The 19,410-nt window shown below is 45.7% G+C and overlaps 1 protein-coding gene across 2 annotated transcripts in view; it reads left to right on the top strand.

Moving 5' to 3' along the window:
* The window catches only part of LOC137429132 (secreted frizzled-related protein 3-like), a 32,400-nt gene extending 18,228 nt beyond the window's left edge, over window positions 1–14,172 (top strand). For both annotated transcript variants that reach the window (XM_068119145.2, XM_078779593.1), the window contains exons 4-6: window positions 7,008–7,215; window positions 9,691–9,754; window positions 12,947–14,172. In XM_068119145.2, the coding sequence (XP_067975246.2) occupies window positions 7,008–7,215; window positions 9,691–9,754; window positions 12,947–13,057 (383 nt within the window). In that variant the 3' untranslated portion in view covers window positions 13,058–14,172. The remainder of the gene's footprint in view (window positions 1–7,007; window positions 7,216–9,690; window positions 9,755–12,946) is intronic.
* Window positions 14,173–19,410: the final 5,238 nt, after the last annotated feature.

Raw genomic sequence — 19,410 nt, 5'->3', positions numbered from 1 at the left:
CATGCAATACAAGTACAGCAAAAGAGACAAAGAGAGTCCTCAACAGAGAGAGAAGCTCGACTTGCAGCCCAGCGAGCCAGACAGGCACAACTGAGATCAGCTCAAACTCCTGCTCAAACACAAGCGCGAATTGCTGCACAGCAGACCAGACAGGCACAACTGAGATCAGCTCAAACTCCTGCTCAAACACAAGCGCGAATTGCTGCACAGCAGACCAGAGAGGCACAACTGAGATCAGCTCAAACTCCTGCTCAAACACAAGCGCGAATTGCTGCACAGCAGACCAGACAGGCACAACTGAGATCAGCTCAAACTCCTGCTCAAACACAAGCGCGAATTGCTGCACAGCAGACCAGGCAGACAGCACTCAGGGCTGCAGAAACTCCGGCCCAGACAACTTCTTGAAAAGCGGCTGATTTAGCCAGACATTCAGCAGCCAGGGCAGCAGAAACTCCGGTCCAGACAAGGGCACGACTTGATGCACACCGCACCAGGCAGACACCAGTGAGAGCAAGCAAGTGGCAGAACAAGAGGCTTGCTGCCTTTCAATATGACTCCTCCATCAACTATGAAGGTGATTCTATTGTTCACATAGGTGGAATGTATGTCATCTGTAAACACTGTAGAGCAAAGAAGTGGAAGGCTGAATCACCTGGAATTTGTTGTGCTGGAGGCAAAGTGCTTCTCCCACCCCTCACAGAATCACCTGAACCACGAAAGTCACTTTTAGCTGGCAGCAACAGAGACTCCCACCATTTCTTGCCAAACATACGAAAGTACAACTCCTGCTTTCAAATGACCTCATTTGGTACTACAAGCATTGTGCAGCAACAAGGACGGATGCCAACCTTTAAGTTTCAGGGACAGGTTTACCATTTGGCTGGTTCGCTTTTGCCCTTACCTAATGAAGACCCAAAGTTTCTTCAAATTTATTTCCTGGGTGGTGAGCAGTAGCAGGTACAGCAGCGCTGCAGAAATATTACAACTGTCAGAGAGGAAATTGTGCTGGCCCTTCAGCAGATGCTCCGTGCTCATAATAATTATGTTAAGAGTTTTCGCACTACTTTGCATAATCTAACACAGCCAAACTGGAAAGTAATCATCCATGCTGACAGAACTCCAACAGGACAGCATCCACAGCGCTTTAATGCTCTACTGTTTCGGATGTGGCTGTCCTCATATCTGGACAAGAATTCAATCGGCGAGACATCATTCTCCAACAGCAAGATGACAAACTGATTCGTATTTCTGAAACTAATAAGGCCTATGATGCCTTGCAGTATCCTCTCATATGCTGGAAAGGTGAGGGTGGATATCACTTTGTACACCATAGACGTGATGGAAAAAAGTGTCTGCCAATGACTTCTATTCCTACCGAATTATGGTCAGACAAATGGACAGTCATATTTTGCGATATGGTCAGCTCTTCCACCAATTCATTGTTGACGTGTATGCCAAGATTGAGTCTGAGCGATTGTGCTACATCAGACACAACCAGAAGAGATTAAGAGTGGAAAGCTATGTTCACCTCAGAGATGCTGTTGCAAATGATGGTCATGCTGCCAATGTTGGACAGTTGGTTATACTGCCCTCTTCCTTCACAGGGGGTCCTCGCTACATGCATGAGTACACACAGGATGCCATGACTTATGTTCACTACTATGGTAGACCTGATGTGTTTATCACTTTTACCTGCAATCCTACATGGCCCGAGATCACAGCAGAACTTATGCTTGGTCAGACAGCCCAAGACAGGCATGATCTTCTTGCCAGAGTGTTTCGCCAGAAGGTTATTTCACTTATGAATCTCATCACAAAAGGTGCTGTTTTTGGAGATTGCAGATGTTACATGTACTCCATTGAATGGCAAAAGCGTGGATTGCCACACATCCACATTTTGGTCTGGCTTAAGGATAAGATTCGTCCAGCTCAGGTAGATGATATTATCAGTGCAGAGATTCCAAATCCTACCGAGGACAAAGTATTGCACGAAGTAGTGGTGAAGCACATGCTCCATGGTCCCTGTGGTCACATCAACACTCATTCTCCTTGCATGAAAGCAGGAAAATGCACAAAACGATACCCCAGACCTCTTCTTACAGAAACTCAGACAGATCAGGATGGACATCCTTTGTACAGAAGAAGAAAGCCAGGTGATGGGGGCTTCACCACTACTCTCAGAATGAAACAACAAGAAATTGTCATTGACAACCAGTGGGTGGTGCCCTTCAACCCTCTCCTTTCACGCATCTTCAAATCACACATCAATGTTGAAGCATGCTACTCAGTCAAGTCTATCAAGTATGTCTTGAAGTACGTCAACAAAGGTACTGATCAGGCAGTCTTTGGTCTGCAGAGAGAGGAAACCAAAAATGATGAGGTATCAGCATATCAGATGGGTCGTTACATCAGCAGTAATGAGGCTGTGTGGCGTATTCTCAACTTTCCCATTCATAAACGCCACCCAAGTGTTATGCATCTTGAGATCCATTTGTAAAATGGGGAAAGAGTTTACTTCACAGAAGAAACCGCGCTGCAGCGAGCCCAGCAGCCACCTCGGACCAAACTAACTGCATTCTTTGATTTGTGCAAACAGGATTCCTTTGCTAGAAGTCTTCTCTACTGTGAAGTGCCCAGATATTACACCTGGCAAGAAGGGAAAAAGGCATTTCAGCCAAGAAAGCAAGGTGCAACAGTCCCTGGACACCCTCACATCAGATCCAGTCAAGTGTTAGGTCGTGTCTACACTGTTCATCCCAGCAACTCTGAGTGCTTTTTTTTTTATCTCAGACTCCTCCTGCACAACATTCATGGTCGAACCTCATTCCAGGATCTCAAGACAGTTGCTGGATATGTCTGTGCAACATACCGTGAAGCTTGCCTGAGAAGAGGTCTCTTGGAAGATGATGCACACTGGAACAGTACCTTGGAAGAGGCTGCAGTCTCGCATTCTCCAAGCAAGATGAGGAGCCTCTTTGCTATCATTATCTGTGCCTGTTCACCATCCAATCCTGAGCAACTTTGGCATCATCACCAGGACAGCATGACAGAAGACATACTGTATCAAGCACAACAAGAGTCAAAAAACCCAAACCTGCAGTTTACCTCTGCCACGTACAACCAAGCACTGGTACTCATTGAAAATACTGTACAGTCCATGGCTGGCAAGGATCTTCAACAGTGTGGACTGCCTGCTCCTGTACGAACTGAACCTGCAACTCTCAGTCGAGAGATGCTTCAGGCAACCACCTATGACATTCAACAGCTGCAACAGTATGTCCACCAAAATGAACCACTCTTGGTTCCAGATCAAAAAGAAGCTTATACAAGGATCAAACAATTGTTGACATCTGACTCGGGTGGAATCGTTTTCCGTGATGCCCCTGGTGGAACAGGCAAAACGTTTTTGATCAAATTAATTTTGGCACAAGTTCGTTCACTACAGCAGATTGCTATGGCAGTGGCCTCATCTGGAATTGCTGCAACTTTGCTCACAGGTGGCAGGGCTGCTCATTCTGCCTTTAAGCTGCCACTCAACCTGGCCCACAATGAGAGTCCTGTGTGCAATATTGGCAAAGGATCTGTACAGGCACAGGCTCTAAAGCAGGCCAAGCTGATAGTATGGGATGAGTGCACAATGTCTCACAGACTTGCATTTGAGGCTCTCGATCGCACCTTACAGGATCTCAGAGGTAACACTAAAATCATGGGTGGAGTCACACTCTTGCTCTCTGGAGATTTCAGGCAAGCTCTACCAGTCATTCCAAAGGGTACACCTGCTGATGAGTTGAGAGCATGCCTCAAAGAATCCTACATTTGGAGACGAGTGGAAAAACTCCATCTTTCTACCAACATGAGAGTTGCACTTAACAGAGATGTCTCAGCAGGCCAGTTTCCAAAGGTTTTGCTTCAATTGGGCAATGGTCAGCTACCAGTAGACACTGAGACTGGAGATGTCACAATACCCCCAAATTGTGGAACAATCATCAACACATCTGAAGAAATGCTATTAAAGGTTTATCCGAGCCTCTCACAGAATTATAAAAACCATGAGTGGCTTTGTGAACGTGCCATCCTTGCTCCCAAAAATGACATTGAGCAGGATATTAATGCCATCATCATTCAACAGCTACCAGACCAATCCACATGGTACAAGTCAGTTGACACTGTAGTTGATCTTGACGATGCTGTCAACTGTCCAACAGAGTTTCTAAACTCTCTTCAGCTCACTGGCGTTCCACCTCACAATCTGCAACTGAAAGTGGGAGCCCCCATTATGTTGCTACGAAATTTGGATGCACCAAAACTCTAACGGTACAAGACTCGCTGTCAAAACTCTTATGCCCCATGTGATCGAAGCCACCATTATGACTGGTTGTGCCAAGGGAGAGGATGTTTTTATTCCACGGATTCCCATCATCCCAACAGATATGCCATTTCAGTTCAAGCGCCTTCAGTTTCCAGTGAGACTATCATTTGCAATGACCATCAACAAGTCCCAGCGACAGTCTCTCAAGGTTGCTGGAGTTTTTTTTTTTTTTTTTTTTTGTATACAAGATCGAGGCTCGTGAAAGAGCGAACATTAATCACACAGAAAGACAAACCGACACATAAAACATATAACATCGGGAGCGGTAGACAAGATGGGGAGAGAGGGGAAGGACACAAACACAACATTTGAGAGCAGGGACCGAGAGACATGGAGACATCGAGAGATCTGAGAGAGGGCGAGGGCTTTGGGGGGGGGGGGGGCATGGGAAGGGGGCGGTGGGAGAGGTATAAAACACATGGACACTGCCAGGACTTCCAGGAAAGAAGTTGGAATTTCAAACAAGGTGGATCTGGGGTGAATTAGCGGGGGTAGAAAAGATCAAGGTTTTGGATGGGGGAAGATAAGAGATTTTTTTTTTTTTTTTTTTTTTGTATACAAGATCGAGGCTCGTGAAAGAGCGAACATTAATCACACAGAAAGACAAACCGACACATAAAACATATAACATCGGGAGCGGTAGACAAGATGGGGAGAGAGGGGAAGGACACAAACACAACATTTGAGAGCAGGGACCGAGAGACATGGAGACATCGAGAGATCTGAGAGAGGGCGAGGGCTTTGGGGGGGGGGGCATGGGAAGGGGGCGGTGGGAGAGGTATAAAACATATGGACACTGCCAGGACTTCCAGGAAAGAAGTTGGAATTTCAAACAAGGTGGATCTGGGGTGAATTAGCGGGGGTAGAAAAGATCAAGGTTTTGGATGGGGGAAGATAAGAGATTTTTTTTTTTTTTTTTGTATACAAGATCGAGGCTCGTGAAAGAGCGAACATTAATCACACAGAAAGACAAACCGACACATAAAACATATAACATAGGGAGCGGTAGACAAGATGGGGAGAGAGGGGGAAGGACACAAACACAACATTTGAGAGCAGTGACCGAGAGACATGGAGACATCGAGAGATCTGAGAGAGGGCTACATGTTCATGGTGGTGAACAGCTGTTTTAAAGACCTGGAGGGAGGAGTGGGATTGAAAGGAGTGAGGGAGTTTGTTCCAGAGGCGGGAGAAAAGAGGAATGAAAGAGTGAAGGTGAGCAGAGAGCCGAGATTTTGGCAGTTTAACCATCAGAGGGTTGCTGGCAGATCTTGTGCGACCTGTAGGAATATTTGGGGGACAGAGCACAGAGAGAGCTGGGGGTGCAAGGCCGGAGAGGAGTCGGTAGAAGACAGAAAGACCACCTACCTGCCTGCGGTGAGTGAGTGAAAGGCCCTCAGAGATAGCTTCATCGCGGGAGATTCCAATAATTCTGAAAGCTTTGGTTTCAACAGCGTGAAGCCGAGCTAGGTGTGAGGCAGGAGCACCGGCCCATAGGGGAGAACAGTATTCCATTGAGCTGCGGATGAAAGCCTTGTATGTGGTGAGGAGCTCAGGTGTGCCGAGGAAGGACTTCGCACGACGGAGGATGCCCAGTCGGCGACTGGCTTTGGAGGCCAGCTTGGAAATGTGGTTTTCCCAAGAAAGATCATGGCAGATAGTGAGACCCAAAATCTTGAGCGACAGAACTTCTTGGAGAGGATTGTTGAGAAAGTAGATGGGAGGGTTGTCCAGTCGATCTTGAACTCAAGATCTTGATCTTGAGTTGAACTGACAAGTCCATGTTTCTCTCAGGGTCAACTCTACGTTGCATGCTCACGTGTTGGGGCACGCACACCTCTTTTCATCAGAGCACCAAACGGCAGAACAAGAAATGTTGTCTACCCCAGAGCTCTTGCTGACTAAAACACATGTCTGTTAATATTTTACCTCGGCAGCGCTGGTGGCCCAGTGGATCATGTGCTTGCTCGCCACGCAGACGATCCGCGCTCCAATCCCAGCAGTGGATCATGTGCTTGCTTGCCACGCAGACGATCCGCGTTCCAATCCCAACAGTGGATCATGTGCTTGCTTGCCACGCAGACGATCCGCGCTCCAATCCCAGCAGTGGATCATGTGCTTCCTTGCCACGCAGACAATCCACGTTCCAATCCCAGCAGTGGATCATGTGCTTGCTTGCCACGCAGACGATCCACGTTCCAATCCCAGCAGTGGATCATGTGCTTCCTTGCCACGCAGACGATCCACGTTCCAATCCCAGCAGTGGATCATGTGCTTCCTTGCCACGCAGACGATCCGCGTTCCAATCCCAGCAGCAGCAAAAATTTGTGAAGCCACCAAATGTGGCCCGTTCTGAGATATAGTCCCTAAATGGATTGGACCTAAATCACCAACTCACTCACTCTTTTTAAACTTAAATGACAACTTATAGCAAGTTCTTATGTTATGTACATATAATTACATACAACATGAACTACATAACAACTTGCTATAAGTCAAGTCATTTACTTTCTACATATTTGGAACCCAGGCAACGCCGGGTACCTTTGCTAGTTATGTTATATGAAGAACGCTCGTTAACGATATGTGAGCCGCATATCCACACGTTATTCTTTTTTTCCCCGTTACAATGTTCCAGCCGTGCGAGTACGCTCCGGAGGGGTTCGCGCACGTGGCTGTCGCGGCGCGCGCGTGTCGGCGCACGTGGAGCGCGTGCTGCGCGGAGGGGGCGGTCCCGTACGCACGGGCTCGGCCATACTGCACAGCGACACGCCTTGCGTGTGTCCGACACTACGTCCGGCCCAAGAATACCTGCTGCTATGTGACACCGACTCCACGCACTCCAGGTGGTTACCGATCGTCGCACCTGTCCAATATGACGCGTGCCTTCTGCGCCACGGTTTAAACCACACAACGGTTATATTTCTTACTGCATGGTTAACCTGGTTATCTCACCTATTTTTAATCGCTTTGTATGTTTTTGAAAAGTACACATACTTTGCTGGGCCTTGAATTAACAAGCAATGTCTGTGAATGCACCACCAGGTAAACTCTAAATTACAAGCTTCTTTTTTTTTTTTCATAACATAAGCACACCACACACTCGCAGCACCGTTATTCTTTAACCTAAGATTCTGCTGATCCACCTGAACACCTGTCTAATTACCCTGCGCTCAAGAAGCGAAAAGCGGGGTTAAGCATTCTGGTGTATACGTGTGCCGCACGTGTCTGCATTTTAAAAATGCATTTTCTCGGCAAACGTTGGTCCGATTGACACAAAATGTTACCATAAAAGCGCCTCCGCCTGTAGAATTATTTATTCATATTTATGACGTCATAGGTCACGTAGTATGGACGCCATCTTGGAAAAAAATCGAAAAAAGTTGCACCTCTATATCTCCGAAACCGCTCCATGGAAAAAATTGAAACATGGCTTATTGTCAAATGGGAATAAGATATAGTCAGGGCCCTTAGGGATATTTTGGGGCCGTTTGGTTCAAATTCTTCCAAAAGCACCAAATTTGGCCCAGATGTTGCCCATGCCATACTCTTTCGATTTTTGACGGGCGCCAAGATGGGCGCCCCCCCCCCCCCGGGGGCCCCATATTGGCGAAATACTAAATGGCTACCACCCGGATTAGAGGAAAATCAGTTAAATAACCAAAAGGGTTGGAATCATGTATGATACCACTTTTCATGGGTTGTCGAGGTCGAGGAATCCAATTATGATGTTACTTTGATGATTCGAGGTCAAGGTCAACCCTCAAGGTCATCCTAAAGGTCATTTTTGAGTCAAACATGTCGGTTTTTGAGTTGTTTGTCAAGATTTACGTGAGGTTCACCATTTTATGTTTCTGGGTTGGGTAATCGAACTCTGACCTTATTTTTGACAATTAGAGGAAATATTTACATGTCTATTTCCTAATTTTCAGGCATATGCAGTTCATCAGTCTAATTACAAAGGTATGGATTTTGATGTTTTATGAACTGTATGCCATATCCTTGTGTTTAATTTTTGTGCGATCATGATCCGGGTTCATGTATACATGATTGTATGCATGTCATAAATATGACGTCATAGGTCATGTGACCTGGCGGCCATATTGGATTTTATGAAAACCTTTAAAATGGATCCCTGCCTTCATTTTTCGATCGATTCATTTTGAACTTTGACCACTTAAAGTACGCCATGTGATTGGATGCATATCCTAATTATGACATCATAGGTCAGGTGACATGGCGGGATGGACCGGTATGGTCCCCGGATCATACCGCCCTTGGCGCCCGTCAAAAATCGAAAGAGTATGGCATGGGCAACATCTGCGCCAAATTTGATGCTTTTGGAAGAATTTGAACCAAAATATCCCTCAGGGCCCTGACTAATATGTTAATGATGATGTCATCGGTGCCTTTGTTATGACATCATGATTCGACAAGTACAACACTTATCTGATCATTGTGAATTTTTTTTCTCAGCAACTGTTGGTCTGATGGGCACGAATATTTCACCACAGGAACGCCTCCTCATGTAGAATATTTTATTGTAGGTCATGTGGTACAGGCACCATCTTGGAAAAACCGAAAAATGTTGCACCTCTATATCTCCAAAACTGCTGCATGGAAAAAATTGAAAAATGGCTCATTGTCAACTACTCGCCTTGGGAAATAAGATATCTTAATGATGATGGCATATGTGCCTTCGTTATGACGTCATAATTCGACAAGTACAACACGTATCGATCATTGTGAATTTTATTTCTCAGCAACTGTTGGTCTGATGGGTACGAAGTTATCACCATAGGAGCGCCTCCTCATGTAGAATATTTTAATGATAATCATGACGTCATAGGTCATGTGGTACAGGTGCCACCTTGAAAAATACGAGAAATGTTGCACCTCGATATCTCCAAAACTGCTGCATGGAAAAAATTGAAACATGGCTCATTGTAAATAACTCCATATGCGGAATAGGTGTTGTTAACGATGACGTCATTGGTGCCATAATTATGGCGACATAATTCGACAGGGACAACGCTTAGTCTGATAAGTTTGAAATAGCGTGATCTATGTAACAATTATATTAGAGAATATAAATTTATGATGTCATCACTCACGTGGTCTGGCAGCCATATTGGATCAAAGAAAAAAAAATGTTCAAAAACAGAAGAGTTGGCTCGCAATAAGTTGATTGCGCAGGGTACGTATTCTATGAATACCATCTAGTTTTGTGAGTAAAAGGTGCTTCATACGTCACTCAATGGGACTGCAAGAATATGGCTCATTCTCAGGTCCACGTAACCATTTCGAAATTTTCTCAACAGGATGATGCTGAGGAATGGTTGTGTGGCTGTAAGGTGGAACGAAACATGGACCAAGAAAGTGAAGGTGGGTCTGCAACATCCACACCCATTGTGTTGGGAAAAGTAATGTGCGTGTTTGGGAATATTTTTCATGCTGCCATGTTTCCAACTGGAAATGTGTAAACAGAGGATTTTGTACGTACATTGCCTTCAGAAAGTATTCACACCCCTTGACTTTTTCACATTTTGTTGTTACAGCCTGAATTTAAAATGGGTTAAATTGAGATTTTTTTTATTATCAATGATCTACACATAATACGGCATGATCTCAGTGGAATATTGTTTGTAGATTTTTTTTACAAAATAATTAAAAATGAAAAGCTGAAATGTCTTGCATCAATAAGTATTGTTACGAATTTGGTAGAGCAATATGTAGAGCAGAGTAGATCTGAGTAGGTAACATGCTTCGACTGTCGCGATAGGGAACACTTCCTGTAATAAGTCATGTGTAGGCGTTTGTCGGGTTAAGATGTATGATTGTGAATCTACCAGGAAATTCGTGTGTTAGTTAGTGTAGGGAATAATGAGTAGAGCCCTTGTATGTCTCACCTGGTAGTCAAACCTTTGTCCATTATGGCACTGCAGACCTCTTAAACATTAGTTAGGACCTTTAGTACAACACTAAATGACGCCCTCCCCCCCTGACATGACTTAGGAAGAAATCAGGCTAGAACACCGCCACAATTGGCCGCCACCATTTACACCTCCGAGAGGCCTACCCGACTCGCATAGCACGTGCTGTGACCAAGGAGTCGGGGACGAGAGTTGGAGTGACGCAGTGGGCGTGCACAGGGGCGAGTCGGTGGAGGCTCTGATTGGCAGAGCAGTGCGCCAATGCTGACGTCACCGGCGAGAGATATTAACGAGGGTCGGACACCATTTCGGAGAGATGAGATCAGAGCCCCGACCTGAGTTGAGCAGGAGGAGTGAAGGAGTTGAGTGACATTCCTGGCGCAGTCCAGAGCAGTTGGGTTTGAGACGCAGCAGGACTTTGGTCCATGTCAACCTCGTGTGGAGCCGCGAGCCTGCGTGGGACACGTGGAGCGAGGGCCTGTGGGACTTGGAGCGAAGGACCTCGTGGTGTGCGGTCGGGGCCGAACGGAGCCGCGTTTTGGACAGCAGCCAAGGAAGACGACAAGACAAGCTAAGCCGAGCTCCGCGTGTACATTTTACAAGACGTGTTTCTTTCTTTAATTCATGTCCCTCGTCTCGTGTTTGATATCTGGTGTGTGTGGGATCCCAATTTAGTTAACTTCGGTTTATCGTCACATTTTCCTGTCCCTGCCTGTTATCCAATAAACCCTTGCATTACTTTTTGTATATAATACCTGAACGCAGTTTACCGGGTGATTGATTTGATAGATAAGGCTGTGGGGACTTGCGCTGCTTCCCTCCATTCCCCGCGCTTAGGGGTTTTAGATTTTGGAATCCGCTATTGAGCTTCCGCCTCGGAGTTAAAGCCTTCGTGATCGGCATTCGCGATCGCCTGATATAAATTTCGGCGGTTGTGCGACAGTATTCAGCCCCTTTGCTATGACCCTTCAAATTGAGCTCAGGTGCATCCAATTTCCTTTGATCATCCTTGAGATGTCTCTATAACTTGATTGGAGTACACCTGTGGCCAATTCAATTGATTGGACATGATTTAGAAAGAAACACACCTTTCTATATAAGGTCCCACAGTTTACAATGCATGTCGGAGAAACTCCACCATGAAGTTCAAGGAACTGTACATAGAACTCCGAGATCGAATTGTGAGGAGGCATAGATCTGGGGAAGGGTATAAAACAATTTCTAGAGTGTTGAAAGTTCCCAAGAGCACAGTGAGCTCCATCATTAGGAAATGGAAAAAATATGGAACTAGGAGACTTAAAAGGATAGAGGGAACAATGAATGGAGCCAAATACAGGCAAATCCTTGAGGAGAACCTGCTTCAGAGTGCAAAAGACCTTAGACTGTGGCGAAGCTTTACATTCCAACAGGACAATTACCCCAAGCATACAGCAAAAGCAACACTGGAATGGCTTCAGAGCAAGTACATGGAAGTCCTTTAGTGGCCCATACAAAGCCCAGACTTTAATCCCATTGGGAATCGGTGCAAAGACTTGAAGATTGCTGTTCACCAGACGCTCCCCATCCAACTTGACAGAGCTTGAACAAATGTGCAAGGAAGAATGGGACAAATTCCCCAAATCAGATGTGCAAAGGTGATACAGATGTACCGAAGAATATTCGAAGGTGCAATCACTGCCAAATGCACTTCTACGAAATATTTACTCAAGGGGTTGAATACTTATGTAAACTAGAACGGGCACTCGGTAGAGCGCATACCTTCGCCGCAGCTACTGTTCTGTACTTGGCATGGGAGTGTAGGGAACAGAACAACAAAAATACGATTTTGACCTTTTCGTGACCTTGACCTTGACCTTTGACCCGATTGCTCCCAAAATCTAATCAAATGTGTCCCGTATAATAACCAATCATCCCACCAAATTTCATGCAATTCGGTTGAATACTTTTTGAGTTATGCGAATAACATACACACACACACACACACACAGACATACAAATAAATACACAGCGATCAAAACATAACCTTCCGCTTTTGCGAAGGTAATTAGATATTTCCATGTTTCATTTTTAACTATTTTGTAAAAATTTCTCAAAACACACTTCCACTTTGACATTATGGGGTATTATGTGTGGATCATTCACAAAACAATCTCAATTTAATCCATTTTTAATTCGGGCTTTAACACAACAAAATGTGAAAAACGTCATGGAGTGTGAATACTTCCTGAAGGCGGTAGGGCCTACATCACATGTAGGACAAATATGGCAGGAGACATCGGTGCACTTAGCCATGAATTACAAGGTTGTTGTTGGTTTTCCCTTTGTAGCCAATGTTTTGTAGCCAAGGGACGGTCCACTTTGTGATGTAACACCTTGTCTGTGAAGCATCATTCAGGATCAGGAATAGAACCCAGGCCATACAGCTCAAGGTAAGGACACAATACCAAATGATGCACAAACCAACAAAGTAAATGTGATTTGGACTTGGGATCACAACAACATGCAGCATGACCTCAGATGGACCAGACCAAATAGGTCATGATCAGGTGTTTTTAGAGCAGGTGTTTTCGAAATGTCCTAAGTATGGATGAAATGTTGATGCGGTTTCGTCATCATGATGGACGTTTCTCCACCTGGACTGCAGGCCTGGGAAAAGCTGAGGCGCCTGAGAAAAGGAGCATCGGAGAGACACAGCTGGTACAAAGCAAAGACCGTTTACATTCGCCGACGCCGTGGTGACCATTTACCAAGTTGATGAGCTGGAGGATTTCGAAGAGATGGCTGAGAGGAGTACCTTGATTATCTGACTCGTTTTAAAGGTTGACATATTCGCTGAACTTGAAAAGTTCATTTTAACTTTGAGAAAGATGCTAATGAGACATTAAACAAGGTGACCGTGTTAAGGAGCCGAGGGATCGGACATTTAATTGATGTCAACAGGTGATACTTTTGTCATTTTAAAATGAAGTTTGTAGGGATTCATTCCCAGAAGACTGTGTTCCTTGTTACGCTGAAGTGGTCGCTTCCTGTCTTTGCAAACTCGTATCATCACGTGGTGTGCATGGCAGGCTTTTGCTGTAAGATCAATGCGTTTTATCCTGAGAGATGCAGAAGGCGTTCAAATTGGACACGGACCTTTTTTATAAAACGCAGTGTAAAATGTTGATGAATAATTTTGGAATCTTTTGTAATGTTGGTGACAAATCACATGCATTCCTGCGGAAGAGGATGGCAGCAAAATAGATGAAGAAAGTGGATTATCAGATAATTCTGGAATTTGTGGTTACCAAAAACATCAACAATGTCGAGGTTCCCAAACGATTGGCTGCACAGAGTGGTGATGAGTGCTTGTCATGGACATCCGTATTTGGGTGGTGCAAATAATAATGTAACGGGCAACAAGTTTGTGCAACCATGGTACAAGTTTCAAACAAACTTTAATCCTCAAAGGAAGTAAATAGTGAGCATGATTATATGAACCTGTATTGGAAGCAAACACAGGTGAATACCGGATGAAATAGAGGAGAAAATGATTGGAGTTTGGGATGGAGAATGAGAGGTCACAACTAGAGTGGAAGCGAAGACGAGAGGGTCACAATATGTCATAACGAGAGCGAAGGTGATGGTGTGCCATCGCCTCGTGCATTCCACCCCAAGGAAAGATTAAAGATGGCAAAACATTCCACGAGGAATGATCCAATATCAAATTTTGAGTAAAAAAAAAAAATGTTTTGACCCCTGCTACCTTCAGTCCTCACCCCCTGGTACATGAACTGGGGGTCAAATACAAAACGTCATTACATATTCCATGTGTCCCCCCTCCATGTTGATGATATATGCAAAGTTTCATTAAAAATGTCTTAAAATGTGCCCGTAATTGCATTTTTTGGTATTTCACCTTTTTACCTGCACCAGGGGGTGGCGGCAAAAGCGACACTGCCCTTGCACCTTCATACCATGTGGTGATGATAACTTGGTGAATTTCTGCCTATCCGTTTAGGAGCGGACAGGGTGACCAACGGATGCACGGACAGATGGAGTTGATCACAATATCCCTCCTGTTCTTGATTAAAAAGCATGGGGATAATAATCATTCCTGCAAATATTGCTTTTTTGTATGATTATCTCAAGTTCCTGCTGTGTACAGTTTACACATTGTACTTCAGACATGATCCATAATGACTCAAAAACATTCAATGGATCAACATAAAGTGTTCATGGGGGTGATTAAACAAACCTATAGGATAGGGGGAAGCTTATAAATGTTGTAAGGTTTGTTTCCACAATTGGTGCCCCCAAATTTTAATGAGATCGCACAGTTTGTTCGACCTATTGGAGTAGAAACCACCATTTAGGGGTTTTTCCTTCCTTTTTTTCTGCCAATCTCCGAGCTGTATCTCAGAGTTGGCTGCGACTTTCGGAAGGAAATTTTGCATCAATAATGGAATGCCTAAGCCTGGTGTTGGCTCAGCGGTTAAGGTGCTGGCTTGGGATCCTAGGATCCTGGTTTCAAATCCCGGTCGATCGCTGAATTAACGCCAGGGGGGTTGACTCAGCCTGTCATACTTCCGAGGTCGGCAAATTGAGTACCAGCTTGCTGGAATGAATGATCCCGGTGTGTACCCCGATTTAGAATAGGTACACCGTATCCCTGCGCATCGTAAGAGTTGACTAAGGGTTGGCGTTAGGAAGGGCATCTGGCCATAAAAACATTGCCTCAAAAAGGGAACCTTGATTGTCATGGGGCCCGCAAGGCTAACCCCCGTTCTAGCAGGGAAAAATGCCTTAAAACGATCATTCAATAATTCAATGCCGTATCCCCGGTGTGTACCCCAGTTTAGAATAGGTACACCGTATCCCTGCGCATCGTAAGAGGCGACTAAGGGTTGGCGTCAGGAAGAGCATCCGGCCATAAAAACATTGCCTCAAAAAAGGAACCATGACAATTACAACTACATATGGGCAGGGTACAGCCCAAAGTACCCCACTCCCTCTCGTCAAAACTCAAGGTGGGGAACCCGATCGAAGCAAGGGTGGAAATCACTCCATTTATGACGACGAAACGTCTGATGCCCAACGAGGAGATCGGTTTCTGAGGTTTGGGACATGGAATGTTGGGACAATGACAGGGAGATCAGGAGAAGTGGTGGAAGTATTGGTCAGAAGAAGAGTGGACATATGTTGTGTGCAGGAGACAAGATGGAAGGGAAGTGGTGTGAGAATGGTGAAGGGTAGACAGGGACAGAAATACAAGTTTGTGTGGCAAGGGTGCCCGGAGGGTGTGAATGGTGTTGGTGTCCTGTTTTCTGAGGAGTTTGTCGACAGTGTGGTGAGTGTGACAAGAGTGAGTGATAGGTTGATGATGGTGAAATTGATGATTGGAAAGCTCTTGGTGAACATCATCTCGGGATATGCTCCGCAGGTTGGTCGGAGCGATGAAGAGAAGGACAAGTTCTGGTGTGCGAGAGAGAAGCTGATGGAAAACGTGAAAGATGAGGAAGTTGTTGTGGTAGGAGGAGACCTGAATGGACATGTGGGAAGGAGTATGGACGCTTTTGAGGGAGTTCATGGGGGTTACGGATATGGTGTGAGAAATGGAGAAGGTGAAAGGATTTTGGAGTTTGCTGATGGAGCTGATTTGTTGATTTGTAACACTCAGTTCCAGAAAGAGGATAATACACTTGTTACATACACGTCAGGTGGGTCGACGACAACCGTTGACTACCTGATGGTGCGTAGGCGAGATAGGGGGCACCTCCGGGACACAAAGGTGGAGGCTGTTTCACAGCACCACTTGGTTGTCTGCGACATAAGGGTGAAAGGTGCGAGGAGAGCTCGGCGGGTGAAGTACCAACCGAGAATGCAGGTGTGGAGGTTGAAAGAAGTGACAGGGAGGCATTAAAAGAGAGGCTGAGTATGGTCGAGGATGATGTGGTTGGATGTGGTTGAGCTTGAACGTGGTTGGATGTCAATGAAAGATAGTTTGTTGGGAGCCGTTGGAGAGGTATGTGGATGGACTAAAGGACCACCGAGGGACTCGGAAACATGGTGGTGGGATGATGAAGTTGGAAAGAGGATTGACGAGAAGAGGAATAAGTTCAAGGAGTGGCAGAAGGCGAAGGGTACGGGAGCAGAAACAGCAGAGCATGAAAGTTATAAGGCAGCCAAGAAGGCTGCAAGGAAAGAGGTAGCAAAGGCGCAGGAGGCATGCAGGAAAATGTTCGGAGAACGCTTGGATTCGGAAGAGGGTCAGAGTGCGGTTTTCAGGATTGCAAAGCAGATAGCGAAAGAGAGGTGTGATGTGATGGGGGTGAGTTGCTTGAAGGATGAAGTGGGACAAATCGTTGTGGACCCAAATGGAATTAAAGGAAGATGGAAGAGATATATGGAAATGCTGTTGAATGCAGAAAATGATTGGGATGGCAACATGGAGAGTAACCCAGTTTTCGGACCGGCAGAGAAGATAACTGAGAAGGAAGTTGAGGAAGCGATAAAAGCAATGAAGTGTAGAAAAGCTGGAGGGCTGATGGGAGTTGTGGGAGATATGTTGAAGGCAGCAGGAAGTTGGGGTGTGAAGAGAATGACAGAGATCTGTAATCTGGTCGACAGAGATCTGTAACCTAGCTCGGCTTCACGCTGTTGAAACCAAAGCTTTCAGAATCATTGGAATCTCCTGCGACGAAGCTAACTCTGAGGGCCTCTCACTTACTCATCGCAGGCAGGTTGGTGGTCTTTCTGTCTTCTACCGACTCCTCTCCGGCCTTGCTCCCCCAGCTCTCTCTGGGCTCTGTCCCCCATATATTCCTACAGGTCGCACAAGATCCACCTGCAACCCTCTTATGGTTAAACTGCCAAAATCAAGACTCTCTGCTCACCTTCACTCCTTCATTCCTCTTTTCTCCCACTTCTGGAACAAATTCCCTCTCTCTCTTCAATCCCACTTCTCCCTACAGGTCTTTAGCTGTTCACCACCATCTCTTATCTTCCTCCATCCAAAACCTTGATCTTTTCTACCCCCGCTAATTTCACCCCAGATCTACTTTTTTGAAATACCACCTTCTTTCCTGGAAGTCCTTGTCGTTTCCTTGTGTTTTATACTTCTCCCACCTGCCCCCCCTTCCCACGCCTCCTCCCCCCAAGCCCTCTCCCTCCCACAGATCTCCCGATGTCCCTGCTCTCAAATGTTGTGTTTGTGTGCTTCCCCTTCTCTCCCCATCTTGTCTACTGCTCCCCTTATTATATAGTTCCCCTTATTATATACTTTGTGTGTCTGTTTAGATTTTTTTTGTGTGATAAATGTTAGCTCTTTCACGAGTATCCAAAAAAAAAAAAAAAAAATCTGGTGGTGAAATAAGGCCGCATTCCAGTGGATTGGGAACTGAGTACCCTCGTCCCTCTATACAAGGGGAAAGGTGACCCTCTGGACTGTGGCTCGTTTCGAGCGATAAAGTTATTGGAGCATGGAATGAAGGTATTGGAAAGGGTGTTGGAGAAGAGGATAAGGAAGAAAGTGAAGAGCGGCGAGATGCAGTTTGGATTTATTCCAGGAAGAGGAACGACAGACGCCCTTTTTATTGTAAGGCAGTTGCAGGAGAAGTATACTCAACATCAAAATAAACTTATCAATCTTTACAAGGACACTCATTGAAATCCTCCATGCAAAAATGAGAAATATTTGAACACAGAGGTAAAGTTCAGCTATCTTTACTAAACACATGTCAATAAACAAGAGGTTGCCTCAATCACAAAAAAAAAAAAAAGCATGAACATCACACGGGGTGGTGCAACAAGTCACAGCACTGCAACACAAGGGCACACACCTGGATACAGTCAAAACAAAATGACACAGGAATGGAGACAACACTCCTAACAGTCAAGGACAGAATGACAGCAGTCCTCAATATCATATGTGTCCTCCCTGAGCTGTGATGCAGCCTGTACACCTCCGACGCATGCTCTGTACCAGGCGTCTGATGCCGTCCGAGGGAGGTCTGTCCCACTCCTCCTGCAAGCCTTGAATGAGCATTTACCAATTGACAGCCGTTGATCTCTTCGATGCAAGATGTCGACCAAGCTCATCCCATAAATGCTCAATGGGATTGAGGTCAGGGGAATAAGGCATCCAAGGCATCACTTCAACACCCTGTTCCTGGAGGAAGTTGGGTGTCAGGCGAGCAGCATGGGGTCGAGCATTGTCCTGCTGGAAAACTGCGATGTCAGGATGAGCCTGGAGAAATGGCAGCAGATGAGGTCTCAAAACTTCATTGACATAACGCTGACTAGTGAGATTGCCTTCGATGACGACCAGAGGTGTCCTGAAACGGGTGGAAATGCCGGCCCATACCATCCCAGTGGGTCCTCCCCAACGATTGATCTGGCGAATACAGCATGATGCATACCTTTCCCTACCTCTGCACCATACCCATTGATGCCCATCAGCAGCATAGAGGCAAAATCTGGACTCATCGCTGAACAAGACTGCACTCCACTGTTTCTGTGTCCAGCGGCGATACTGCAGACACCATCTTAGTCTGTTCCGCCAATGCACTGCGTTCAACACTGAACCTCTGCAAGAATGTCTTGCCACCAGGCCCTGACTTCTCAAGCGCCTCCACACAGTCGAGACACTGATGCGGTTGTTGTGGCGACCTTTTGTCACTGCAGCTGTTTGCGTCGCAGGGTGGAAACGATCACGAAGATGCTGCAGCACAATCCAGTGGTCTTGGTTTGGGGTCGTCACCCGTGGTCTTCCTCTTCGTGGAACATCATTCACAGTTCCAGTTTCACCGTAACGCCTGGTCAGGTTGGAAATTGCAGGCTGTGAGCAACGAAGACGTTGGGCAGTTGTTTACTTGCTTACACCAGCCTCAAGCATCCCAATTGCCCTTAAACGTTGTTCAGATGTCAGGCGTGGCATCTGAATTTTCTTGTTGTTTCCCCTGTCAGAAGCCTCCAGAGTGACTATAGACAGCAGTAAATGAATGTCTAACCACGAGAACTGAAGGATTTCATTATGAGGGTCATTATTTAAAGGGAAATATCCCTATACAGAACCACTCAAGCATGCCATTGTTGGTCAACCAGGTGATTGAAGTGAAGTTCCCGTTA

The sequence above is a fragment of the Myxine glutinosa genome, chromosome 6 (assembly GCF_964187855.1).
Source record: "Myxine glutinosa chromosome 6, kmMyxGlut1.1, whole genome shotgun sequence".
Classification (NCBI taxonomy): Eukaryota; Metazoa; Chordata; class Myxini; order Myxiniformes; family Myxinidae; genus Myxine; species Myxine glutinosa.
The sequence above is the reverse complement of the archived record's forward strand: the minus strand, read 5'-3'. Positions and strand labels throughout refer to the sequence as shown.